Source organism: Nycticebus coucang, chromosome 10 (assembly GCF_027406575.1).
Source record: "Nycticebus coucang isolate mNycCou1 chromosome 10, mNycCou1.pri, whole genome shotgun sequence".
Classification (NCBI taxonomy): domain Eukaryota; kingdom Metazoa; phylum Chordata; class Mammalia; order Primates; family Lorisidae; genus Nycticebus; species Nycticebus coucang.
In genome coordinates this window covers 18,565,970-18,593,438 of record NC_069789.1, presented here as the reverse complement: position 1 = coordinate 18,593,438, position 27,469 = coordinate 18,565,970, and the positions used below count along the sequence as shown (strand labels likewise).

Sequence of the window (27,469 nt, the reverse complement as noted above, 5' to 3'; positions counted from 1 at the left end):
TTGGGTCTTTTCCTGGTTTGGGGATCAGGGTGATGTTTGCTTCATAGAACATGTTGTGTAGTCTTCCTTCTTTTTCTGTATTTTGGAACAGGTTGAGTAATATAGGTACTAGTTCCTCTTTAAAGTTTGGTAGAATTCTGATGTGAAGCCATCTGGTCCTGGGCTTTTCCTTTTAGGGAGATTTCATATGATTGATGCTATTTTAGAACTTGATATTGCCCTATTCTACATTTCCACTTGATTCTGGCTAAGTCTTGGAAGGTGACGTGCTTCCAAGTATTGGTCAATTTCCTTCAGATTTTCATATTTCTGAGAATAAAGTTTCTTGTAATATTCATTCAGGATTTTTTGAATTTCTGAGGATTCTGTTGTTGTTTCATCTTTGTCGTTTCTGATTGATGAAATTAGAAATTTTACTCTTTTTTTCCTTGTTAGGTTAGCCAAAGGTTTGTCTATTTTATTGATCTTTTCAAAAAACCAACTTTTTGATTTATTGATCTGTTGTATAATTCTTTTGTTTTCAATTTCATTGAATTCTGCTCTAATTTTGGTTATTTCTTTTCTTCTACTGGGTTTGGGGTTAGAATGTTCTTCCTTTTCCAGTTGCTTGAGATGTCCCATTAAGTTGTTAACTTCCTCTCTTTCTGTTCTCTTGAGGAAGGCTTGCAGTGCTATAAATTTCCCTCTTAGGACTGCCTTTGCAGTATCCCAGAGGTTCTGATAATTCGTGTCTTGATTGTCGTTTTGTTCCAAAAATTTGGCAATTTCCTTCTTAATCTCATCTCTGATCCAGCTATCATTCAGCATAAGGTTATTTAACTTCCATGTTTTTGTATGAGTATGCAGATTCCCATTGTTATTGAGTTCAACTTTTTTTTTTATAGACACAGTACATTTATTCACAAAGATATAAGTACCTCAAAGGTACAAATTGAAGCTAACATTTCAAATGAAGCTAACATTTCAAGATTAGGCAAATTTCATGTTACAGAACATAAAGCTGATAAACAACAGATAGAAATTTATTATAAAGCACACAAATTAGAACTCTGGCTTGCCAAGTTTGCCTTTTTGATCATGCCTCTACCCTTATCAACAGTAATTCCGCAGTAAGTATTGAATATCATAATTAAGTTGGTATATTGAATGGAAAAATGAAAATAGATGCGATATTAGAATTGTTATCTATGAGCTTTTCTGATTTCAGAGCAAAATTTGTTGTTTATTCCTATCTTCCTTAGTCAAGTAAATATAATTTCACTTAAAGTGATTACATGCTAAAGAAACAAAATAACAAAAACAGGATTTATATATCTTTAACTGATTTGTAAGATAGAAACTAAATCAAGTCAAAATCATTGTGATATGAAATTTTCAGCTTCTAATTGCTATAATTTTAAAACTACATCTTATAATTTATTCTAAATTCTCAATGGCAGTAAAGCATATCTTACAAATAGTAACCTTTCAAGAAATTTGTCAGGCGGCGCCTGTGACTCAGTGAGTAGAGCGCCGGCCCCATATGCCGAGGGTGGCGGGTTCAGACCCAGCCCTGGCCAAACTGCAACAAAAAAATAGCCGGGCGTTGTGGCGGGCGCCTGTAGTCCCAGCTACTCGGGAGGCTGAGGCAAGAGAATCGCATAAGCTCAGGAGTTAGAGGTTGCTGTGAGCCGTGTGACGCCACGGCACTCTACCCGAGGGTGGTACAGTGAGACTCTGTCTCTACAAAAAAAAAAAAAGAAATTTGTCAAATGATAAAAATGCTATCCAATCTACAAATGTTAGAAACTACTATAATAACATGGGTTTATGTAAACCAACCTGGGTCCATATGGAGGGGAAAAAGTGTGACCAAAGTGTCTATATATATATATCCATCCAACTTCTCAAACACTCCATCATTATCTACTTGATATTCTTTCATGTCTTTAAGATAATCTTTAACATCATTAACAAAGTCAGTGAAGAGCTTCTGATCATGAATAAAGACGATTTTGGAAAAAATTATTGATAAACTGATCAAGTTCTTGCCAATGACGAAAAGTATGCAGCTCTTTTAATAAGTACCTTTGAATTAACTGTCTAAATTCATCTATCCTTACAGGATTCATCACTGTATTAAAAAAGCTCATGGCTTCTTGTCGAGCACATTCAAATACACCAGAACAACCCTTTCTATAAGGATAATTTTCCCTACAGTCATGCTCAGCACTGCATTTCTGTGGTTTTGTATTTTTTCTGAATCTTTCAAAGTGAACTGGCTTTTCTTTCCTTCTGTGTCTTTGCACAGTAGGGCCTCTATTATTCTGGTTCTGTGTGGGTGCTTTGTATTGTGGGTCCAAGTAGTCACTAAAAATTGTTCTTGATTTTACTGCTGCAGCTTCTTTTGTAGCACCAAATCTTTTATTACCCTTTTCATCGAAGATATTCTTGGTGGTATCTTTGAAATGTCTGAAAGTAGATTTAACTGAATCTGAGAATTTTTTCAGATTTTCCTGCACAGCTTCTTTAGTTTGCTTAATTTTTTCTTTATGATGCCTCACAAACTCTTTAGTAGAATTCTTCATGGCATGAAATGTTTCCTTAACTGAACCCAAAAATGTTTCCTTTGACTTATTTTTAGCCCTGTGGTTTCCTCTGCTCCCCTTCTTTTTTCCATCAGCTTCTTGTTTTCCATTTAGTTCCTTTGCTTCAACATACAGTCTTTCCCACAAATCAGAACGCTACTGTTCAAAGGTTAGTTTCCGTTCCAGCTCAGTGAGTCTTTCCCTTAAGATAGCTGTTTCCTTTTGTTCAGTCAATACACTGGGAGAATCTGGGTTGCTATGTGACTGACTAGCACTTAATTTCTGGAGTTCCACCGATAAAGCCATGGTCATTAATCGTTCTCACAGCTTTAGCACCTTTGCTTCTGCCAGTAGTGTCTCCCTTTGATTAAAGAAGCTGTGTTTCTTCTGCTTTTCCTCTTCCAAATGCTGCTTAAGTTTCTGATTTTCTTTAACTAATTCAGTACTTGTCCCTTTATCTTCCAATATTCTAATCTGTTCTCATAGTTTACTTAACTCTTCCTGTAATAAAGTTAAGGCTTTTTTCTCCTTCTCCAGAGATAGTCTTAAATGCTGATTTTCTGTAGCAAGATTTGTTTTCTGAATTTCAAAGGACATCTTCTCTGCTTCAGTAAGGGTCCAACACCTTGCAAAGTTTTCTTTCAATAACTTACAATCTATAAAAGATTCTTGTTCCTGTTGACACTGGGAAAGATAATCCTTCATATCATTCAATTCATCTTCATGTATTTTTGTGACTAACTGCTGATGCATATGAATCTGAATTGTTCCATAGAAATGTCCAAACCCCATGCTGGTTGCAATCACCAAGGCAAGTATGACACACTTACTGAGACCACTACTGAAATGGCATCTACTTGGCTTCTTAGAAGGTTCAGGTTCTTGGGCAGCAAGTGGGCATTCTTCAAATTCTGAAGTAGAAACAGTCTTCTTCCGAGCACACTGTCATCTAAAGGCAGGACTAGGCTGATTACTGGTTTCATCACTACTTGATTCATCATCACTAGGCTGACATGAAAATACAGTTTCTGGATGACAGAATGCATATTGGCTGTTAGAGCAAGAGCACATGTTAAAGTCTTCTGGATCTTGTGCTTCTTCAACAATAACTTCTTGATTTCCAATTTCTTCTAACTTTGGTGACTCAAGGGTAACAATATCAGAATCATCATTGGCAGTTCCAAAACAGACATTCTCTTCAGATGACTTTTCTTCCCCTGCCTCAATTGCTGACTTGGTTTCTTCCAAAGCTGGATAAACAATTTCTCCCACTGACACTGTTCCATCTTGCCTGCTTTCTCCCTGCTCTATCTGCAATCCTGTAGTTCCTCTTTCTCTAAAGATGAACCTTCTGGGGTAACATCACATCTGTCATTGGCTGTGACAGAACTCACCATCTCTACATCAGACCCCTCATGATTGATAACAGTTCATCACAAGATGAATCACTGTCACTGGAATTTTCAGACATTTTTCAGGTCTGTAGTCCCAGCTAGGCTGATGCAGGAGGATGCCTCCAGCCCAGGAGTTGAGCTGACTGTATTCTTCCCAGGATGACACTGAAGGAGCAGCACCACCTCTGCCCAACTGCACTGGCTGTCACGGCAGCGATGGTCACCCTGAGTTCAACTTTTATTCCATGGTGGTCCAAGAAGATGCAAGGAATAATTTCTGTTCCTTTAAATTTACTGAGTTTAGACTTGTGACCTAAGATGTGATGGATTTTGGAGTATGTTCCATGGGCTGATGAGAAGTATGTGTATTCAGTTTTGTTGGGATGAAATGTTCTGTAGATGTCTGCTAAATCCAAATGTTGGATGGTTAGGTTTAAATCTAAAATTTCTTTGCTCAGCTTCTTCTTGGAGGATCTATCCAACACTGCCAAAGGAGTGTTGAAATCTCCGACTATTACAGAGCTGGAGGAAATCAAGTAGCTCATGTCTGTTAGAGTTTCTCTTATAAATTGAGGTGCATTCTGGTTGGGTGCATAAATATTAATAATTGAAATCTCATCATATTGAGTATTATCCTTAAAAATATTAAGTGACCATTCTTATTCTTCCTTACTTTTGTTGGTTTAAATCCTATTGTGTCTACAAATAGAATTGACATACCTGCTTTTTTCTGATTACCATTTGCCTGAAATATGGATGACCATCCTTTCACCCTGAGTCTATGTTTATCTTTTGAGGTAAGATGTGATTCTTGTATGCAGCAAATATCTGGCCTGAGTTTTTGTATCCAGTCGGCCAACCTGTGCCTCTTTAGAGGATAGTTTAAGCTGTTCACATTAATGGAGAATATTGATAAGTCTGGTAAAATTTTGAGTATCGAGTTTTTCGAAAGTCCAGTGGATATTTTTAATCCTTTCACCACTGTGGAAGTTGGAGTTTGATCAAAAGTTTCTGAGTGAGTTTACTTTTGTGGTAGAGGATTGGGCTGGTCATTATGGAGGATAGGTCTGAGAATATCCTGAAGAGCTGGTTTGGTTATGGCAAATTTCTTCAAAATATGAATGTCATTAAAGTATTTAATTTCTCTATCATAAATGAAACTCAGTTTAGCGGGATACAGGATCCGGGGTTGAAAGTTAATTTGCTTTAGGAGATTAAAAATCGATGACCACCCTCTTCTGGCTTGAAAAGTTTCAGCAGAGAGATCTGCAGTCATCCTAATATTCTTCCCTTTGTAGGTAATGGATTTCTTACGTCTGGCTGCTTTCAGAATTTTCTCCTTCATATTAACTTTACTGAAGTTAATTATGATATGCCTGGGGGATGTCTTATTGGGATTGAGTCGTATTGGGGTTCTGACACTGTCTGCTATCTGAATTTCAGAATCTCTAGGCATGTCTGGAAAATTCTCTTTCATAATTTCATGGAGAAGGGCCTCTGTGCCTTGCGAAGCCACTTGATCACTTTCAGAGATTCCAATGAGGCAGATATTAGCCTTCTCAGATTATCCCAGAGCTCTCTGAGGGAATGATCCGTTTTTGTTCTCCATTTCTCTTCCTCTTTGAGACTTTGGGAGTGTTCAAAAGCTTTGTCTTCAATGTCAGCAATCCTTTCTTCTGCTTGCTTCACTCTGTTACTGAGGGATTCTACTGTATTTTTTAGATCTTTGAGGGCTGCAAATTCTTGCTTCAGTGCTTCAAAATCTTTGGTGGTTTTGTCGTTAAATTCTTGAGACAACTTTTGAATTGCTCCTCAAATTTCTAATTCTGACTTTTGAATTGCTCCTCAAATTTCTAATTCCAAATTTTCCTCCATTCTATTAATCTTGTTTGCAATCCAAATTCTGAATTCGATTTCTGATCTCGGCCAGCTGTTTATCAAAGGGATCTTCAGTTATATCTGACATATCTTTCCTTTGGGGGGAGGGGAGTTGATCTATTCTGGTTATTCATGTTACCAGAGTTTTTCCACTGATTCCGCCCCATGATTATTTTACACTTTTTGACTTTTCCCCTGGAGATTTATCGAGGACCCGTACAGTGCTACGGCCTGTGAAAATGGGGAACTGTATGATGTGGTGGGGCTAAGTGGCTCTGTCTTGTTTTCAGCTGGTCTCTGTCCAACACTAGTGAAACAGTTACTCTGGGTTGAAGTCTCAGCTGTGGAGAAATACCAGCAATTAAGTCACCCCACCCCCCACAGATAACAATTGGAAAAGGAAAATCAAATCTTCTGACAACCACACACCCAGGGCACCACATGGATAGTCCTCGGGCGATTGGCTCGTTCAAAACGTCCAAATCAATTGTCTCAGTCAGCACGTGTCTCAGGTGGGAGAATATAAAACGTCTCTGGCAACTGGATCACAGGGGTCTGGTGACTACTCTGATATGGCTTGCTCCAGTGCTGTGTGGAGTCAGGAGGACCCACCCAGCAAATAGTTTAGTCAGGGAAGGTTGATGCCTCCTTCCCCACCTTGCACCTTGTCCCGCCCAGTCACTGATAACCTCACTGGGCTGTGAACCAGTTGCCTCCAATAAGCAGATACTCCAGGGGGTTTCATCTGCCTGAATCACAAGGAAATCTATGTCTTCTCAGCTAGGCCACTGCTCTCTGCCTCTATCCAGCAGGGGTAGGTGAGACCTGATAACCTCGGGCTTTTGATGGAGGCTGGGGGGGGGGGGATGTTCACTCAGTTCCAGCCCTGCTCCTGATTAATGTTACTGACAGAACAGAACAACTTTGCGGGAATTTGTTTCTGTCCCTGCAAAATTCCACTGCAGAAGAGAAGCTGTTTTGAGTTCCCAGAACCTGTGCCTCAGGCCCTGTCTGTACTGCTGTACAGTCTCAGTTGTTTGTATTTACAGCACGGTTACCTGTCAGATCCAGCCTCTGCCCGCCCTCCTTTGTTTAAGCTGCTGGTCCCCTGGGGGCCCGTTGTGTCTTAGGCTCAGTAAAGCCGTCTTCTGGGTCAGCCCCACCCTGGGAGTCTCCTGGCTCTGCGTGTGCGTTTTCTAGTCCCCGAGCTCCACCCAAGCCAGTACCACCTCTGGCAAATCCTTTACTCATGGGGCCTGCATTTCCATTCAGATCTGTTCCACGGCGGTTGCCACCTGAGAAGATGTCCGGCCTCCTCTGGTTGCCCAGAGAGACAGGGGTGTGACTTTGGAATATCCGGGGATGAGCCTTATTGTTGCCAAAATATGGCTGCTGCTCTGCACCTTGGGGCACTGCCACTCCGGCGTGGTTCCCTCACAGCCGACCATCGTCTCTTCTCCCATGCCGCAGAATCAGCACTGACCAGCTGCAGTCCAGGCCCTGTCCATACCCCTTGGGAAATCACCCACGAATCTGGACTCCTAGGGGACAGGTCTCCAGGAGGGGAGTGCTGGGAGCTCAGAATTGCAGGTAGAGAATATATACAGTTTTATGCCTGGCTGGAGAATGCCATGGTACCCTAGTGGGGAGGGTAGGTCCAGTTTTTAGAGGGTCTCTCCCGTGGAGTATAATGGGATGACTTTTGAACTCTGCTCATTTGTTTATGGGGCACTCTGAGCCATTCTCATGGGGGAGAGGACTCCTGTCCACTTGGTGATGATTTTGTACCTTTTGTTTGTATCCTTTGGGTCGCAGCTCACCTCAGTGGGGTTTATGTGCATTCTTCAACCTTCTCTCTTGGTGCAGCTCAACTCCACCAGGTTACCTGCTAAATTTCTGTTGTTTAACTCTCCTTCTGGACAGGAGCCTCTGTGGAAAGCTGGCTTCAGTCAGCCATCTTGTCTCCACCCCTCTGATTTTTCTTAAGTATTTGCTGATATATGGCAGGTATTTACATATTAAGATAGTAATACCTTGTTATATGTGTTAAAATAATTTCAGCCATGCTGCACTTGTCTTAATGTTTTTCATATCTAGTTTATTTTTTTTTTTAGTTTCTAGTTTCTTTTTTTTTTATTAAGTCTTTTGTACATAGATCATAAATACATTTATGTCCATTTCAGTGAGTTGATTATTTGTACAAATTGGAGTGCTTATATCATACTAATCAGCATAGCTTTCATCTCATTTACCCAATTAGGGCTTTAGGACATTTATGTTCTACACATGATAGAACCAACTTGTACTTGCAATGTGCTCCATAGTTGTGGTCCCTCTACTATCCCCTACTATCCCTCCCACCCCCTCCCCATCCCTCACCCTCCCCTTTCCTCCTTCATGATAGCCTAAAGTTGTGTTTCATTTTTTATATGCAAATGTGAGTTATTATAAATTGGTTTCACAATAGTACTGAGTACATTGGATACTTTTTTGTCCATTCCTGAGATACTTTGCTAAGAAGAATATTTTCCAGCTCCATCCATGTAAACATAAAGGCAGTAAAAGTCTCGATTTTTTTTACTGCTGCATAATATCCATTGTATACATATACCACAATTTATTAATCCATCCATGGGTTGATGGCACTTGGGCTTCTTCTGTGACTTGGCAATTATGAATTGAGCTGCAATGAACAATCTGGTGCAAATATTTTTATTGCCAAATGATTTTTGGTCCTTTGGGTATACACCTAGAAGAGGAATTGCAGGATCAAACAGCAGGTCTACATTTAGATCCCTGAGTGTTCTCCAAACTTCCTTCCAAAAGGAACGTACTAGTTTGCATTCCCACCAGCAGTGCAGAAGTGTTCCCTTTTCTCCACATCCATACCAGCATCTGTTGTTTTGGGATTTTGTGATGTGGGCTACTCTTTCTGGACTTAGATGGTATCTCAGAATAGTTTTGGTTTGCATTTCTCTGATGATTAAAGATGATGAGCATTTTTTCATGTGTCTGTAGGCCATGCACCTGTTTTCTTCAGAGAAGCTTCTGTTCATGTCTCTTGGCCACAATGAAATGGTATCACTTGTTTTTTGCTTAGTAATAAGTTTGAGTTCTCTGTGGATTCTGGTTATTAGACCTTCATTGGTAGTATAACTTGCAAAACTCCTCTCCCATTCTGAGGGCTGTCCATTTGCTTTACTTAGTGTGTTCTTGGCAGTGCAGAAGCTTTTTAATTTGATCAGATCCCAGTAATGCATTTTTGATGTTGCTTCAATTGCCCGGGGTGTCTTTCTCACAAAGTATTCTCCCAGGCCAATTTTCTCAAGTGTTTCCCCTGAACTCTCTCTAAGAATATTTATAGTTTCATGTCTTTAGTTTAAGTCCTTTAACCAATAAGAGTCAATTTTTGTTAGAGGAGAAAGTTGTGGGTCCAGTTTCAGTCTTCTACAAGTTGCCAGCCAATTCATCCAGCACCATTTATTGAATAGGGACTCTTTCTCCCAATTTATATTTTTAGTAGGCTTATCAAAAATCAAATGACGATAAGTGTCTGGGTTCACCTCTTGGTCTTCATTTCTGTTCCATACATCTACCTCTCTATTTTTGTGCCAGTACCATGCTGTTTTGATCACCATTGATTTATAATATAGTCTGAAGTCTGGAAGCGTGATTCCTCCCGATTTGTTTTTATTTCTGAGTAATTGTCCTTGCTATTAGAGTTTTTTTCTGTTTCCATATAAAACGAAGTACTAATTTTTCCAGGTCTTTAAAATATGAGAGAGATGCTTTAATAGAGATCATGTTAAATCTGTAAATTGCTTTAGGTAGTATAGACATTTTAACAATGTTGATTCTTCCCAGCCATGAGCATGGTATATTTTTCCATTTGTTAACATCTTCAGCTATTTCTTTTCCCAGAGTTTCATACTTCTCTTTATAGAGATCTTTCACATCCTTAGTTAGATACACTCCCAGATATTTTGTATTCTTTGGGACTATTGTAAAGGGAATAGAATCTTTGATTGTTTTTTTCCCCTTGACTATTGTTGGTGTACTTAAAGGCTACAGATTTATGAGTGTTAATTTTGTATCCTGAGACGTTACTATAGTCCTTGATCACGTCTAGGAGTTTTGTAGTTGATTCCCTGGGGTTTTCCAGATATATAATCACATCGTCTGCGAAGAGTGACAATTTGATCTCCTCTGGTCCTATTTGGATCCCCTTCATTGCCTTCTTTTGCCTGATTGTGGTGGCTAAGACTTCCATTACAATGTTAAAAAGCAGTGGAGACAGTGGGCATCCTTGCCTGGTTCCTGATCTGAGTGGAAATGATTTCAATTTTACTCTATTCACTATGATAGTGGCTGCGGGTTTGCTGTAGATGGCCTCTATCAGTTTAAGAAATGTTCCTTCTATACCTATTTTCTTAAGTGTTCTGATCAAGAAAGGATGCTGGATATTGTCAAAAGCTTTCTCTGCATGAATTGGGAGAATCATGTGGTCTTTGTTTTTTAATTTGTTTGTGTGATGTATTATATTTATGGATTTACATATATTGAATCATCCTTGGGACCCTAGGATGAAACCCACCTGGTCGTGATGTATAATTTATTTGATGTGTTGTTGGATTCTGTTTGCTAGGATCTTGTTGAATATTTTTGCATTAATATTCATTAGAGATATTGGTCTATAATTTTCTTTTCTTGTTGGGTCTTTTCCTGGTTTGGGTATCAGGGTGATATTTGCTTCATAGAATGAGTTGGGAAGTATTCCTTCTTTTTCTATGTATTGGAAAAGATTAAGTAATATAGGTACTAGTTCCTCTTTAAAGGTTTGGTAGAATTCTGATGTGAAGCCATCTGGTCCCAGGCTTTTCTTTTTGGGGAGATTTCTTATAGTTCATGCTATTTTAGAGCTTGTTATAGGCTTGTTCAACATTTCCACTTCTTTCTGGCTAAGTCTGGGAGGGTGACATGTTTCCAAGTATTGATCTATTTCCTTCAGATTTTCATACTTCTGAGAGTAGAGTTTTATGTAGTATTCATTAAGGATTTGCTGAATTTCTGAGGAGTCCGTTGTTATTTGGCCTTTATTATTTCTGATTGATGAAATTAGGGATTTTACTCTTCTACTTCTGGTTAAGTTAGCCAATGGTTTATCTATTTTATTGACCTTTTCAAAAAACCAACTCTTTGATTGGTTAATCTGTTGTATGATTCTTTTGTTTTCAATTTCATTAAGTTCTGCTCTAATTTTAGTTATTTCTTTTCTTCTGCTGGGTTTAGGGTTGGGAAGTTCTTCCTTTTCCAGTTGCTTGAGATGACCCATTAAGTTATTGACTTCCTCTCTTTCCATTCTCTTGAGGAAGGCTTGCAGTGCTATAAATTTCCCTATTAGGACTGCCTTTGCTGTATCCCAGAGGTTCTGATACTTAGTTTCTTCATTATTGTTTTGTTCTAAAAGTTTGGTAATTTCCTTCTTAATCTTGTCTATGATCCAGCTATCATTCAGCATGAGGTTATTTAGTTTCCATGTTTTTGTATGCATGTGGAGATTCCTGTTGTTACTGAGTTCAACTTTTATTCCATGGTGGTTCAAGAAAATACAAGGAATGATTTCTATTCTTTTAAATTTGCTGAGGTTAGACTTGTGACCTAAGATGTAATCAATTTTGGAGGATTATCCATGGGCTGATGAGAAGAATGTGTATACGGTTTTGTTAGGATGAAATATTCTATAGATGTCTATTAGATGCAAATGTTGAATGGTTAAGTTTAATTCTAAAATTTCTTTGCTTAGCTTCTTTTTTGAAGATCTATCCAACACTGCCAGAGCAGTGTTAAAGTCTCCAACAATTATCGTGCTGGGGGGAATCAAATTGCTTATGTCAGTTAGAGTTTCTCTTATAAATTGAGGCACATTCTGGTTGGGTGCACAGATGTTGATAATTGAAATCTCATCATGTTGAGTGTTGCCCTTAACAAATAAGAAGTGACCATCATTGTCTTTTCTTACTTTGAATGGTTTAAAGCCTATTGTATCTGCGAATAAAATTGCAACACCTGCTTTTTTCTGATTTCCATTTGCCTGAATTATAGATGACCATCCTCCCTTCACCCTGAGTCTATGTTTATCTTTTAAGGTACGTCGAGATTCTTGAATACAGCAGATGTCTGGCCTGAGTTTTTGTATCCAGTCAGCCAACCTGTGTCTCTTTGGAGGGCAATTTAAGCCATTTCACATTAATTGAGAGTAATGATAAACCCAATAGAGTTTTGGGTATCAAGTTTTTCAGAACTTCAGTGGACATTTTTAATCCTTTTGCCACTATGGAAGTTAGAATTTGATCAAAAGTTTCTGAGTGATTTTACTTTGGTGGTGGAGGATTGTGTTGTTCATTATGGAGGATAGGTCTGAGAATTTGCTGAAGAACTGGTTTAGTTTTGGCAAATTTCTTCAACATGTGAATGTCATTAAAATATTTAATTTCTCCATCATAGATGAAAGTCAATTTAGCTGGATACAGAATCCTGGGTTGAAAGTTATTTTGTTTAAGGAGATTAAAGGTCGATGACCACCCTCTTCTAGCTTGAAAGGTTTCAATGGAGAGATCTGTAGTCATTCTAATGCTCTTCCCCTTGTATGTAATGGTTTTCTTACGTCTTACAGCTTTCAGAATTTTCTCCTTCATATTAACTTTAGTGAAATTAATTATAATGTGTCTATGAGAATTTTTATTTGGATTGAGTCGTGCCAGTGTTCTGAAACTGTCTGCTATCTGAGTTTCAGAATCTCTGGTTATGTCTGGAAAATTTTCTTTAATTATTTCATGAAGCAAAGCATCTGTATCCTTTGTAGCAACCTCATCACTTTCAGGTATTTCTATAAGGCGAATATTAGACCTCTTCAAATTATCCCAGAGCTCTCTGAGAGAATGATTCATTTTTGTTCTCCACTTTTTTTCCTCTTTGAGTGTTTGGGAGTGTTCAAAAGCTTTGTCTTCAATATCGGAGATCCTTTCTTCTGCCTGCTCCATTCTGTTACTGAGGGATTCTACTGTATTTTTTAGATCTTTGAGGGCTGTAAATTCTCACTTTAATATGTCAAAATCTTTGGTCGTTTTGTCTTTAAATTCATTAAATTCTTGAGATATCTTTTGAATTTCTGCTTTCAATTCTAATTTCATCATTTCCTCCACTTTCTTGATCCTATTTGCTATCCAAATTCTGAACTCAATTTCTGACATGTCAGCCATTTGTTTGTGAATGGGATCTTGTGCTGTGTCTGTTTTATCATTTCTTGGGGAAGTTGATCTACTCTGATTGTTCATGTTGCCAGAGTTTTTCCACTGATTCTGCCTCATGATTGTTTTTCATTGTTTGGTAGGTGGTCTGGTAAGGTGAGATTGGATTGGGGTTGTGGTTAACGAGCCCTTTGTTAAGGATCTGGGACTGATGGCTGCAGCTTTTTCCCCTTTAGCTTTGCAATGGACCTGTATGATATTACAGTCTGAGGCTGAGGAAACCTGCTTGGTGTGGTGGGGTTAGGTGGCTCAGTCTTGTATTCAACTGGTTCTTGTCCTATCCTGGTGGATCAGTGAGTCTGGTGAAGTCTTAGTTATGAAGAAATACAAGCAATTAAGAAACCCCACCTCCCCAGACAACAACTGGAATGGGAAAATCGACCCTTCCTGTTACTACACAACCAGGGTATCCCCGTAGAGGGTCCTTGGATGATTGTCCCAACTTAGGGTTTCCAAATCAATTGACCCTGTCAGTACGAACTCTCAGGTGGGAGAGTTTGAAAGGTCTCCAGCAGCTAGATAGCAGAGGTCTACTGGCTGCTCAGATTTGGCTCTCTCCGGTGCTCTATGGAGTCAGAAAGGCCTGCCCGGTAGCACGGTAGGACCAGGGGGCTGAGTCTCTTTCTCCACTTTGTTCCTTTCTCACACCCAATCACTGGCAACCCTGCAGGGCTGCAGTCCTATTTCCTCCAATAATGCAAAGTGCCAGGGCTTAGTGCCTGTCAGAGTCAAAGGAAGGTCAATGCCCACAAGGCCTGGCCACTGCCTTCAGCTACCGGCCAGCCAGGGGATCGAGGCCTGCCTGCCTCGAGTGTTCCATTTCCACTGGCAAGTGTTCCACTTGGGCTCAGTCTAATCCTGGGGGTACCAGGCCTGCAAATACTTATGTCCCTCAGCTACCGCGCCTTTGCCCTTGCCGCTCTGTAGCACCAGTATCCCTATAGAGGGACTTCTGGTTTCCTCTGGCAGTGCACAGAGTTGGGGGGGTGTTTCTCCAAGATTAGACCCCAGCGTGATCACTCTATTGTTGCTGGATCTTTGTGGGAAGTTCCTCTGCACAGTTCCACTACCACTGCCAAAGCCAGAGAATTCTGGCTGTAGGAGCAGCTCTAGGAGCATGCTGGATACTGATCTGGCAGCAGGGCAGGGTTCACTGCACGGATTCTGGCAGTATCTAGCACCTGGTGACTTCAGCAACAACACTACTCCACTGGCGATTCTGGTTGGGCAAGGGCCTGGCAGGGCAGGCATGGCACACAGCTTCAGTGGTCTCTGGATGGGCAGGGCACAGCGCGTGGCTTCGCGGGTCTCCCAGTGGGCAGTGCGCAGCCTTGGGGGTCCGGGTGTGGCACAGCGCAGCCTCAGTTGTCTCCATGTGGGTGTGGCACCGGCCTTAGCGGTCTCCAGGCAGGGGGGGTGGCTCTGGTGTAGCATGAGGCCTCGGTGGTCTCTGAGCCCACGCACAGCACAGAGGCAGGGAGGGAGGGGGGACCGACCAGGCAGGGGGCAGGGTACTCGGTCAGGCAGGCTGGGCGGGGAGGGATGGGCGCTGCTCATGAGCCTCCTCCCTCAGTCTCTGCAGGTGTTAGGGATCTGGTTTATCTGGTGAAGGGGGAAGGGTGGACTGAAAGTTCAGAATGGCAGGGAAAATGTAAGTTCAATTTTTCTGCCTGGTAGGAGAATGTTCAGAGTCACCGCAGGGTCCCTCTGGAGGAAGAAGTCCCCACTTCTTACTGCTATCACCCATGGCGTGAGACAAGAGATCCTTAGTTCACTATTTGCCTGTAGAAATCTCACAGGAGCAAACGAAGAGCGAAAGGAAAAGGAAAAAAAGAACCCACAGTTTTCTTTGGGGAGGGGTCAGGCATTTTTCCTTTCTGTTGAGTTTTGTACCTGGAGATTGTTGTCTTGGAATCACAGCTTGCCTCAGCAAGGGTGACCGGTAGTTATCTCTCTTCTCTCTCGGCTGGGCTTCCTGTCTTCAGCTCAATTGGATACCCTCTGGACATTATCCTTCTCTCTGGACAGGAGCCTTATGTCAGAGGCTGCATCCAGTCAGCCATCTTGCCTCTCAGCCTTAGTTTCTAGTTTCATTTTTTTTCTAGTTTTATCTTATTTTCTCTTACTCATTTTTTTCCTTAGGTAAAACTTTAGACTCACGTTCCAGAAAAACCTCTACTAGAATTTTGATTGAGATTATATTGAACATACAGACTAATTTTTTTTTTTTTTTTGCTTTCCAAAATAATTCATATTATTTTTTAGAGTCTTTTTTTTTTTTTTTTGTAGAGACAGAGTCTCACTTTACTGCCCTCGGTAGAGTGCCGTGGCGTCACACGGCTCACAGCAACCTCCAGCTCTTGGGCTTATGTGATTCTCTTGCCTCAACCTCCCAAGCAGATACAGATTAATTTGAGAAAACAAAATGAATACCATTTGTTAATATAGTGTATCTTTTGTATAGCTTAGTTTTTTCAGTGTCCACAGTAAAATTATATTATTTGTTAAGGATCTGTAATTTCTTTGTGGGCTTATTTCTAGGTATCTTATATTTTTATTGTGATTATGAATATAATCATTTTGTAATTGGTGAGCTCTGGTATACAGGAAAGTTTTTTTTTGTTTGTTTTTGTTTTTTTTAATATTGATCTCTTTTTAGGTACCACCACTGAACTCTGTTATTAACATAATATTGTGTCAATTAATTCTCTTTGATTTTCTGGTGGAAAGGCATATCTGAAAATGATGACAATCTTGCTTTTTTTTTTCTTTCCAATGTTTATAACTCAATTATTTTCCTTATTAAATTGGCTATGACCTAAATACAATGTTGCAACAGGTGGGCAGGTGTGTTAGTTCCCCACTGCTGCTGTAACAAAGTACCACAAACTTGGTGATTAAGCATTTTAATTGTATTATCTTTCAGTTCTGAAGGTCAAAAGTCCAAAATGGATTTTGCTGGGCTGCAGTCCAGGTATCTGCAGGGCTGTACTCCACCTGAGGGGAGAAGGCCTTCCCTGTCCTGCAAGGCTGCCTGGTTCCTGTGGCCCTTTCTCCATCACAGCCGGCAGTGTTGAATTTTCTAGCCTTGCTCTGACTCAAACACTCCCTGTCCTGCCTTCTTTTTTTACATGTAAGGGCCCTTATAGCATTGGGCCCACCCAGATAATCCAGCTAATCTCCCTATTTTGAGATCTTCCATTTAGTCACATCTCCAAAATTCCTTTTGCACTGTAAGGGAACAGGTTCACAGGTTGCAGGGATTAGGACATGGACATTATAGGGAGTCATCATTCTGCTAACTATAGCATCCTTGCCTTAATTCATACTTTAACGGGAATGAGTTTAATATCTCAACATTAAAAATAAGGTTTAGTTTAGGTTTCTATTAGACCATTTTTATTAAGTCTAAAACTTGATCAGGAAAGGATAAAGCATTTTTTTTAATTTGAGGGCACACATTCTGACAGTACTATTCTTCTGCCTTGATCTGTTAATGCAATGGATTACATTAATACATTGGTAATGGGTTACAGTAGATTTTCTCATGTTGAAACATCCTTGCAATCCTGAGATAAGCTCTGTGTGGTTGTGATATATTATTCTTTTTATATAGTGATGGATTCAATTTGCTAATATTTTAGTTAGCAAAATTGCATCTACATTCAAAGTAAGAATAGCTCATAACTGTCTGTGTTGGTGTGCATTGTACCCTCATATAATTTTAAAATCTGGAGTATGCCCTCCAGTATACTTTATGAGACCCACTAAGTCATTCTCATATATTTGATATCAAAGAGCAACAAATGATTGTGAACACTGACTCCCTCGGGTAGGTCTGATGTAGCAACCTGGAATAAGCCACCAGCTCTGCTTCACTTGACTGATATGTTAGGGAAATGTTTTACTTTACAAAAGTGACATAGCTCACAATCTTCAACAAAGAAAAATATGTGTATGCAAAATTAGGGAGAATGAGTAAATTGAGAATCATCTTAAAGGAGATGCTGAATTCAAGTAAGCAAAAGAGTACCATTATATAAATTCTTTAAATAAAATAAAACAGATGTCGGTACGTTATGGAGATGGAATAGGTTAATATGGACATGACAAGCCAAGTGCTGACAATAGTTTAAATTTGAAGTTTGGGACGTATGTCCTTTGAAGAATTGTGTTGCCCACTGAAGAAAGCCATACAGATATAAGGAGATGTTTTGTTAACAGTAGAAAAGTCAAAATAGTTTCACTGACTCCACAAGCTAAGAGATGGCTTGATTACTATCTTCAAATACATGAAAGCTGATAAGCATCTGGCCAGTGCAGTTTATAGAGATGGCTACACTTTACAACAGCAACAGGTTTGTTTGCAGAAGCAAATATACTAAGTCTTGAAACAGACTAAGCTTCTAACGAGATAGAAAGTTTCAAGGCAAATTTGATCTTGGAAAGTGACAGGAGAACAAACCAAGGCTAAAGTGCTCTGCCAAGCCCCCGCAGCTGCCTTGCGGCAGGAGGTCACTGTTGTCATCTGAGGTTGCTACATCTATTGTCTACACACTCCTCTCACTCACGGTGGGTGGAGGAAACGGTGCTCGTCAGAAATCCTGGACATCCTCTCAACTCCTCCTGCTGAGACACGGCCCCTAGCTGGGGCCCAACATCATACTGAACCATCTTACAAACAGATCAAGGTCTGCTTGCCAGACTGGAGTTGGAGATTCTGAAGTCAGAATCTAGTGTAGAAATAGATAAAGTAAACAGAATGTGCAAGATCCTGACCTAGAAGATCAAGATCAGGTTATCAAACTACAATCAGAATCTTGAAGCATGGGGAAAATAATCTAAGTTGAAATCATAGGGAAAAAATGATAGCTTAGAAAAAGGAGCAATAATTTTTGGGACCTTAAATTCTAAGGCAGTGGGGAAAGGCCCTCTCACCCAGGCCTGGTATGGGCCCTCCCCATGTTCCAGCTCCTTTATTTCCACGAAATGTTTTAACATCGTTAGGAGACCCCATGCTCTCTGGGCCCATGAGTCCCAAACCTCATGGTACCCCAGAATCTCCACAAGTCCCCATCACGAACTACTAATGTGAAATCTCTAAGTCTCGGGTCTGGAAATCTGTATGATTCTGAACAACCTGCCAGGTGATGAATTCTGCTGTATCCACTCCGACGCTGGTCTTCAGATGAGCCTTGGGGAGCATTTTGCACCAGATAGTGCAATGGATCCAGGTGATGCTGGGCCTCCAAGCACAGAACCATTGGTGTTAAAAAGTTATGAGTCAAGTGTAGTAAAAAGAAAAAACAAGCAAAAAAGTTTATCATCAAATCTTGACTTTTAGTTATTTCTCAATTGGTAATTATTATTTTACACTTGGGATTTATTTGAAACAGTATTCTTCAGCCAGTGTGAATTCTTTCCAATGATTATATGAGATCATATGAGATTCTGCAGTCTGAACATGCCTGGTTTATATCTGGAGCCTGCAGAGCCTGGATGTTAACCTCTGAGAGACATTCAGGGGCAGAAGTTAGAGTAGCACAAGAACTGGACGCGTGTGACGGATGTGCTCTCATGGTGCAGGCGCAGTGCTAACAGCGGTGATGAGGTCGGTGCTGCCCACCCTCTCTCAGGCACCAGAGAGGGCCTGGGAGGTACTGTTATTGGCCTGATTTTGCACCTGGAAACTGAAGCTCAGAGAAGCAATTTGTGCGGAGTCTCACCATACAGAATCATTCCCAGACCTTAGAGTCCCCGTCTTACTGTCCACAAACCTCTCCCAGCAGCTCATCTCCCCCTGCACCAGGGCACCACCATTTCCTCCTTGCCTGCTTACGCTCCCTGGGACCCATCCAGTGCTTAGGGTGGCCTGAGCTCAGGGACACTTGGCCCCTGGGGCAGACACCTTGCTGGCTCCTACAGACCCAGTGCCCTTCCCATTGGAGTTGCCCACTGTGTGCCCTCATGCCCAGCTGTCTTGGACACATCTTCTGTGTCTTTCAGCACAAAATGAATGCCGGATGGTAGGCATATTCAGAATTCCCCACCCCCACCCCCACCACCAACATGTGCCCATTGTCCTTAAACCACATAAAGACATGCTCAGCAAGCCCCTTACCAGGCCTCCAAATCATATGCCTGATGTGCTAGATCTTAAGAATGAGCACAGAAAGAGATTGATGGTGAGGTCAAGAGACAAGCACTGGAGCCAAGACTTAAGCTTAGGTCTGGAGCTCCTGGCTCCCGTCCCTCCAGCCCTGCAGGGCCATATGCTGCCTTGCAGTGTGGCACCTGAGCTCAAAAGGAAATGAAGCACCTTGGAGCTATTTAGGGGATGCCGTGTGCTCTTCACAGAGTGTTCTTTCCCAGTTTCTTTACCAGGTAGGGCAAAGCTGCGCTCCCAACCAGGGCTTGTCTTGATTTTACAGCTGATGGAGTAGCTTCCTAGATAATATAGGGAATATTAAAACAGGATTACTACACTCAGTTTGGGGCGTGGGCAGAATATACACAGCAATTTCAACGTGAGAAAGTAGCTGGAGAACTGACCTTGAGAGGGTGAGGTGGGGGTGAGTTCAAGAGCTGCACCTGCAACATTTTTACTGCTCTGCTCAATTGAAGCCTCCAAAGGGATTAATCAAGTCATTTTAACATAGCCTCTGAGCTGGCCTTTAAGAGATGACTCCAGCTACCATTTTTTGTTGTTATTGTTTTGTTTTGTTTTGTTGAGTCTCTCTCTGTTACCCAGGCTAGAGTCCCATGGTGTCATCATAGCTCACAGCTACCTCAAACTCTTGGGCTTGAGCCATCCTCCTGCCTCAGCCTCCTATGTAGCTGGGACTACAGGCATGTGCCACAACACCCACCAGGTTTTTCTATTTTTAGTACAGATGGTGTCGTCATCTTTCTCAGGGTGGTCTGGAACCCCTAAACTCAGGCTATCCACCTGCCTCAGCCTCCCAGAATTCTGGGATCATAGGTTTGAGCCACTGTGCCCAACCCCAGTTACCATCTTAAAGGCCACTCCGTGTTTCCCAGAGAGGTGGGTTTTCTCCTGCACTCCTTCAGTGTGGCATACAATCCCGAGGATTTGTTCCCACCCATCTTATCCTCCTTTTCAACTTTTCTGGTTCATTTCCTCTCATTTGAAAGGGATATAATAATATGTGTCATACAGGTATGTATGAGAAGGAGAGAACCTGTGGGATGGAAAGCATTTAGTTAGCCACAAATCACTAGAAAAATATAATCTGTTATCCTTCTTTCTACCTCACTTCTAGTTGCTCAGAGATTGCACTAGTCACCTGGATCATTGCTTTTTTGTTGGGTGGTGGTTGTTTTTAGTTTTTATTTTTTTATTTCCTTTTTTTTTGGCCGGGGCTGGGTTTGAACCCACCACCTCTGGTATATGGGGCCGGTGCCCCACTCCTTTGAGCCACAGGCACCACTCAAAGTGGTGGTTGTTTTTAGAAACGGTCTTGTTCTGTTACCCAGGCTGGAGTCAGAGGTGCAGTTGTAGCTCACTGCAGCCTTGAACTCCTGGGCTCACGCAACCCTTCCACCTGAGCCTCCCAAGTAGCCCGCCACCACACCCAGCTTTCAATTTTGTTTTTGTTTGGGGAACTGCAGCAGGAGAATGTGGTCAGGAGTATGGAATTAACCGTGACACTCCTCTATGGTTGCTGGATTCCACACAGGAGAATAAAGCACAGGTGAAGACAGCTTGCTGTAGTTCCCGAGGCAGAGATGCTCTCTGAGCCTGGGACAGTGACCTCGGTCGAGGGGCACACACTCTCTGAGCATCTCCACTACTAATTAGTAAACAGGGGAAGCCCAGCCTGCAGATCCCACTCAGTGGTCTGCACAAGGCCTGTCCAGAAATTAATCGAAATGAACAAATCCGTCTTGTGCTGGGGATCCCCTTGTAAGTTCTGCAGAAACTATCCCTGCATAAAAGCAGTTGCTCTCTGAACCCTAAGATTCACAAAGACATGACTCAGGTTAAGGGCCCCATTCCCAGCATTTGAGGTCCTTCTCCCCCAGTGCTTCTGTTTCTGTGCAGGAGCCCAGCCAGTCGCAGTGGCAGCTGGGCACTCAGGGCTGTGTGGTTCTGTGTGGCAGGGGTTGCCCTGCACATTGCAGCAGCATCCCCAGCCTCTTCCCCATGAGACACTAATAACACCCTACATCTGTGGCAACACCCACAAAATGTCTCTGTATATTTCCAGATGTCCCTGAGGCCCAAAATTAGTATCAGGTTGAGACATACTGTGAAGGAAGGTGCAGGTGATGACTTGGCTGACCTGGTCAGGGATTCTGGACAGTCAGGATTTTATAAGGCAAAGGCAACCTCTGGCTGGACTAACCTCAGCTGGGAACTCTGCGGATAAAGAAAACCGAAATAGAAGCATGGGAAAACAACCCTTGCTTCAATTGGCCGGCTCCAAACTGTCATTGCCATGAAAGGTGAGGGGCAGGAACACTGAAGTGGGAAGAACCCGCTAAGCCACAGCACTGGGCTGACCCCGAGCCGGAGTCTTGGCAGTGACCTGGTCTGCAACCAACAGCTGCAGCCTCCAGCCAGAGAGCAGCCCTTTCAGGAGGGTCATGAAGAGCTGTACTGCACACGAGCACCCCAGTCTCCTGGGTACACTCATCACCACCAGGTGTCCCACATTAAGTCGCAGGCTGGGTGAGGCGCCAGCAAGGCAGCAAGTGACGGGGCCACTCTGAGCTTAGTGGCAACGTGTTACTGCCCAGCAGTGCATACCAGCACACCGGGGTTTCCAGTGGAGTAGAAAATGCAGTCGGGTGTCAGCTGCTCCTTACCATATCAAGGAATGGTATTTTTCTCTGTCCATTTACATTTCTGACAGCATTTGGCATTTGCACGGTGCCATGGAAGCCTGCACACATCTCACGTGGATGTGCGCCTCTAACACACAATAACACACATGTGGATGTCGTTGGGGGGCCGCCTGCCCTCTGTGCCCCCCCCCCCCCTGCAGTCCCACACTGCTGGCTGTGGTCCTCCCTGCTCTGCTGACTGCCCGGCTGACCAGCTATGATAGGCTGTTCTGCCTCACTCACACAGGTCCTTGGCAGTGGGGAGGAAGCGGGGGCTGTTTCAGTCCCTGTGAAGGCCAACCTTGAATGTGACACTATTTCTCACTAATAAAAACCATGTTCCAGCTGTTGGCCTGGGGGTGGAAGCCTGTTGGTTCTCAGGAGAGTCTTAATGAGACAAAGTCCTAAGAAGCTCCAAGCCAGGAATGTGCTGCAGGTGTCCCAGAGCCCTCTGCGCTCTGCTCCCCTCCTCCTCCCGTCACAGCTCACTGTTTCCCTCGAGGGAAAAAGGCAGGTAATGAAACACATTACTTTTAGGAGACCTTGATCTCGAAGGTGCTGGGGGTAATGCCCCCAATCTAGTGGACTTCTCAGACTCTGCTTGCTACGTTGAAAATCATTTTACTACAATAGCCTGAAGCACCACAATGCATCATTTTCTCTGAAAACAGAAACGACAGCTTAAACGTCGATTGCTGGGACCCAAGTCTCTTAGTGAGGCTCCTATGGAAACTGAGTTCTCCCTGCTGGTGAATGACCAGCTGGCGGCTGCCCTGCCTGAGCTCCCAGCAGACCACAGGCTGCTGCGTGGATTCCTCACGCTTCTGTCTGGGGCTGTTGTCTGGGTATCTGGGCACGTCCTTTAATCTTTTGCACCCATCTCCTCCCCCACTTCTAGAGGAGGACACAAGGCCGTTCGAGCCAGCAGCATGCCCTCCTAATCCTCTCCTGAGTACTCCATTTCTTTCAGGATTTAGCTCTCCCATTTTAGTAAGTAGCTCCTGGCTGACAATGGCAGCATTTCTGAATGTTTTCAGGTAAGAGTGGACAGCCGTCATCATTCATATTTTCAACCCTCCACTCTCAGTATTATTCTTCCTGCAGCCTGGTTCTGCTGTCTGGTCAAGGGCCTTCTGGATCCCTCCTGGGCAGTTGCTAAAGCTCACAGCCCCAGGAAGCTTTGGGTTGCCTCCTGGAGCTATTTCTGAAAGGTTCCTGGCTCATCCAGGCCACAGCCCCACAAGCCACAGCCGACAAACCTCTGGCTGTTCACATTTCCCTAGTCTGCTCTGAGGCCTTATCATCTTTCTCATGGGAGTTCTAGAAGGAAATTAACGATACTGGTACATTTCACAACAAAATGCTAAAATAGCAGTCAGTGGAACTATTTCCCCGATGGGCGGGACTATTGTGCTGTGTGCTCATTAAATCCAAAGGAGCTGCCATTCTCAGGGGTCCCCTTCCACACACACTGCCCGGCTCCCTCTGCCCTAGGTCACCCCACCAGGGATGCTGTTTCTTACACTTGCAGCATAACAGCCTCACAGGGATGTTAGAGGCCAGGGCAGTAAGTGGCAGCTGCGACGGAGAATATTAATAGAAAGAAAAGAAAAGAAAGGAGGGACTGTTCTTCCCCCTCAGAATGCAAGACAAATTGCTTTCCCAAACCTCCTCCCCAAGGTCATCCAGAATTTAAAGGCCCAGCCCCTGAGAGATTCCCCTTGAGAAACATTCCAGTTCTCCATCCTGGCCACGCTCAGTGATGTGCAGGAAATAGAAGCAAGACAGGAAAAGCCTAGAAACATAAAAACCTGGATAGCCCTGAAGGGGTCTGTCTTTAGGCCTCGCAATTCTGTGTCATCTTGTAGTCATTAAAAAAAGAGTGGGACTGGTCAGTGGATGTTCTCTAAGAGCCTAAATAAACAATTCAAGGTTTCATTCAGTTTTATTTCCACTCTCTATACTGTGGTAGGGTCTGGTTTTTAATAGGAGTAACACAGCCCCAAAACAATGTCGAGAAATAAGAATGAAGGTGGCCCGTGGTGGCACTGTGGGCTCATCACTCCTGAGAAGGGGACCGCTATAGACTGTCGTGGTGGGTATGCTGCTCTTCAGCCTTCTAGCTTGAGTGCCCACATGTGAGGCCAGTTGTGACCCCGACCTCCAATGTCACATTCAGAGATCAAGCACTTGCATGGCCCCTGAAATGACTGAGCGTGACTCCCCTGCCCTGACACTAGCAGCTGTCATGAGGGTCTGAGCACAAGATCTAGAGTCAGGCATTCCCTGCACTCAGGTGAGCCCAGAATTTTCTTTCCTTCCTGGATCAAGCTAACATATCAAGATAATTCTTCATGTGGACTAATAGGAGACTCAAACCTTGCTCATGACAACAGGTTTCTGGGCATTTGTTCAGTGCAAACTGACAGTGATGGGGACTTTGTATTACAGCCTGGATTCTTTCCTGTATGGCCTCCATGCCCTCTTCAAAGGCGACTTTAGAGTAACATCACGAGACGAGTGGGTGTTTGCTGACATGGACCTACTGCATAAAGTTGTCGCTCCAGCCATCAGGATGTCCCTGAAACTTCACCAGGTACAAATTCTTAAAAAAATAATAAAATAAAAATCAGCCTGAAACGTACGGGGGGAAATGGCCTTTCTCTGCACGGCATCATGAGTGGGTTCATTACGGGGTAACTAGGCACTGAGGCCACCAGATGGCCTTGACATTGGCCAATGACTGTGTGCCCTCAAGAGCAGCTAAGAGGTGGTGATATTCCACTGGGAAGGAAGAGGGGGTATTGGCCAAAGACAGTGGCGTATCAGACGTGCCCAGACTGTACCTGAAAGTCAGAGGAACCTGAGCCATGAAGCTCTTCCCTAGGTATGTTCCATCGGTTAGGCCAATGAGAAGAGGAGGCATCCTCTGTTCCCACTTGTGATTCAGAAAAATAATAGAGGAAAGAGTAAGATAAGGAAAGGCCTTAGCTTTGGAGGTCACTGGCCAGTCACATCTGCCCACTTCCCACGGGGAGCCAGTTCCTCTGGTCCCCATCCCATGACAGATAGGACTTCTTTCCGCAGGACCAGTTCACGTGCCCTGACGAGTATGAAGACCCCGTGGTCCTCTATGAGGCTATCCAGTCCTTCGCGGAGAAGGTGGTCATCTGCCATGAGTGCGACCCGGCCTGGCGGGGTGCGGTGCTGTCCAACAGGGAGGAGCTGCTCACCTTGCGGCACGTGGTGGATGAGGGCACCGATGAGTACAAGGTCATCATGCTCCACAGAGGCTTCCTGAGCTTCAAGGTCATCAAGGTATGGTGGACACACTTTGCAGGACTCCCACTTGGATGTGTTTGAAAAGAAACAGCCTGGTGGTTGGGGACCCAATCACAGGCAGAGCTGTCCTCTGTCCTCTGTGGGGAGGAGCAGTCTCAGGGGAGCGGTGGCCATTCAGCAAGCAGGGCCAGGACCGGGCTGGGCACTGATCCCCTGGGAGGGTCAGCAGCCCCTCACAGAACCACCCTGCAGGCAAGGACCTGGGCCAGAAGTCTTCTAGACTCACAGGTGGGCGGCGGGGGTGTGGGTGGGAGCAGGATATAGCCTACTTTTAAAGACTTTATCTTCTTTGGAATTCCAGAGCCTTATTCCTGGTGACGCCTCTTTCCACATAGCTGCCCATCACTAGGCTAAAACAAAACATTTCTTTGTTTTCTCTCAGTTTCCTCATGAAAATCACCTCATGTCCATCCCATAGGACAGCTATTCTGGTTCCACTCTCCAAAGAGCTTCAGGCCTAAGTGTTGTGGTCCCGATGTTCAGTCCCGGAGTCCCGCTCACTGCCCGTGGGCCATGCTCTTTCCCTCCCCGGCCTGCAGGTGAACAGGGAGTGTGTGCGGGGGCTGTGGGCCGGCCAGCAGCAGGAGCTCGTCTTCCTCCGGAACCGCAACCCGGAGCGCGGCAGCATCCAGAACAACAGGCAGGTGCTGCGCAACCTCATCAACTCCTCCTGCGACCAGCCCCTGGGCTACCCCATGTACGTGTCCCCGCTGACCACCTCCTACCTAGGGACCCACAGGCAGCTGAAGAGCGTGTGGGGCGGACCCGTCACTCTGAACAGACTCAGGACATGGTTCCAGACCAAGTGGCTGAGGTAGGTGGCTACAGCGAGGGCTCTGTCTAGATGCCGTGGGGGGCGTGGGCAGCCCTCCTGCCTGGGGTTTAAATTTCACTGGCAACCCCCACCCCTCACGTGAGGAAGACTGTGTACCCAGGTGACATCTAACTGATGGTTTGCTTCAACAAGTGGCCTCCGGTGGGGTTTGAGGTGGGGTGAGAGTCTACTCCCCTGACACTGGCATAGGCTGAGAACCTGCTTGAGCTGCTGACGTCATGGGGACTTGAGGAGCAAAGTCTACATCTGGTGGAGAGGCTGCGCCCCCATTTCCCCTCCACTCTTCCCTCCTGGTTGTAGAAGGGGGAATGCCTACTGAGGCCACCTTCCAAGAAGTTTCGCCACAGTAGGGTAGAGCTCCTTGTTGGGTTTCAAAGCTAAGGGTTCTTACTGGAAGGTGGAGACTGAAGCTCATTCACCCAGGTAGAGTCTATTTTTTTCTTTTCTTTTCTTTTTTTTGAGACAGAGTCTCACTCTGTCAACTTGGGTAGCATCCCATGGCATCATAGCTCAGAGCCACCTCTATCTCTTAGGCTCAAGACATCCTCCTGCCTCAGCCTCTCAAGTAGCTGGGACTACAGGCACCCACTACATCACCCAGCTAGTCTTTCTATTTTTAGTAGAGACAGGGTCTTGCTCTTGTTCAGGTGGTTTTGAACTCCTGAGATCAAGAGATCCACCTGCCTCCGCCTGCCAGAGTGCTGGGATTATAGGCATGAGCTCCTGTGCCTGGCCTACAATCTATTCTTTTATTAGATGCTGCACCCTGGGGAACAAAAGCCCCTCTCCCCGCTATGTTCCCGGTGAGCTGCTCACCTAGAGAGCATCTGCCCGTCTTGGTTTAGACATGACTGTGGCAGGCATCTAAGGGCCTTGGAGATGTGTTGGCAAGCCTCCCCACAGTGCCTCTCCCTCCCACAGAGTACGCAAGGACTGTAACACCCGCCAGCACAGCAACAGCAATGTTGAAGACGCAGATGGTGGAGGGGGCCCTGTGATAGGAGGCAGCCATGCCCAGAGTGGTGGCAGCCAGGAGAGCAGCACAGAACAGCCCAGAAAAGGTGGATCCCAGGCCTGGGCCTCATCCCATGAAGGGACACAGGGGACAGGTGGGTGCAGCGGGCGGCCAAGGGGCTGTTCCTGAGGGGCACAGGGGACAGGTGGGTGCAGCAGACAGCCAAGGGGCTGTTCCTGAGGGACACAGGGGACAGGTGGGTGCAGCGGGGGGCCACGGGGCTGTTCCTGAGGGCCTGTTTGGTCATAGTGAGAAACATTAGGAGTTGGGTTGTCCTTCTA

The 27,469-nt window shown here is 44.0% G+C and overlaps 1 protein-coding gene and 1 pseudogene across 7 annotated transcripts in view; one reads left to right on the top strand and one right to left on the bottom strand.

Annotated features, from left to right (window-relative positions):
* PCNX2 (pecanex 2) overlaps positions 1-27,469 on the top strand; it is a 380,334-nt gene that overhangs the window by 340,356 nt on the left and 12,509 nt on the right. For 6 of the 7 annotated variants that reach the window (XM_053605995.1, XM_053605996.1, XM_053605999.1 and 3 more), the window contains 4 exons: positions 24,448-24,592; positions 25,084-25,314; positions 25,878-26,152; positions 27,095-27,282. In XM_053605995.1, the coding sequence (XP_053461970.1) occupies positions 24,448-24,592; positions 25,084-25,314; positions 25,878-26,152; positions 27,095-27,282 (839 nt within the window). The remainder of the gene's footprint in view (positions 1-24,447; positions 24,593-25,083; positions 25,315-25,877; positions 26,153-27,094; positions 27,283-27,469) is intronic. The other variant, XM_053606000.1, reaches the window with a different exon arrangement.
* On the bottom strand, positions 1,782-4,084 carry LOC128595568 (cell cycle progression protein 1-like; annotated as a pseudogene).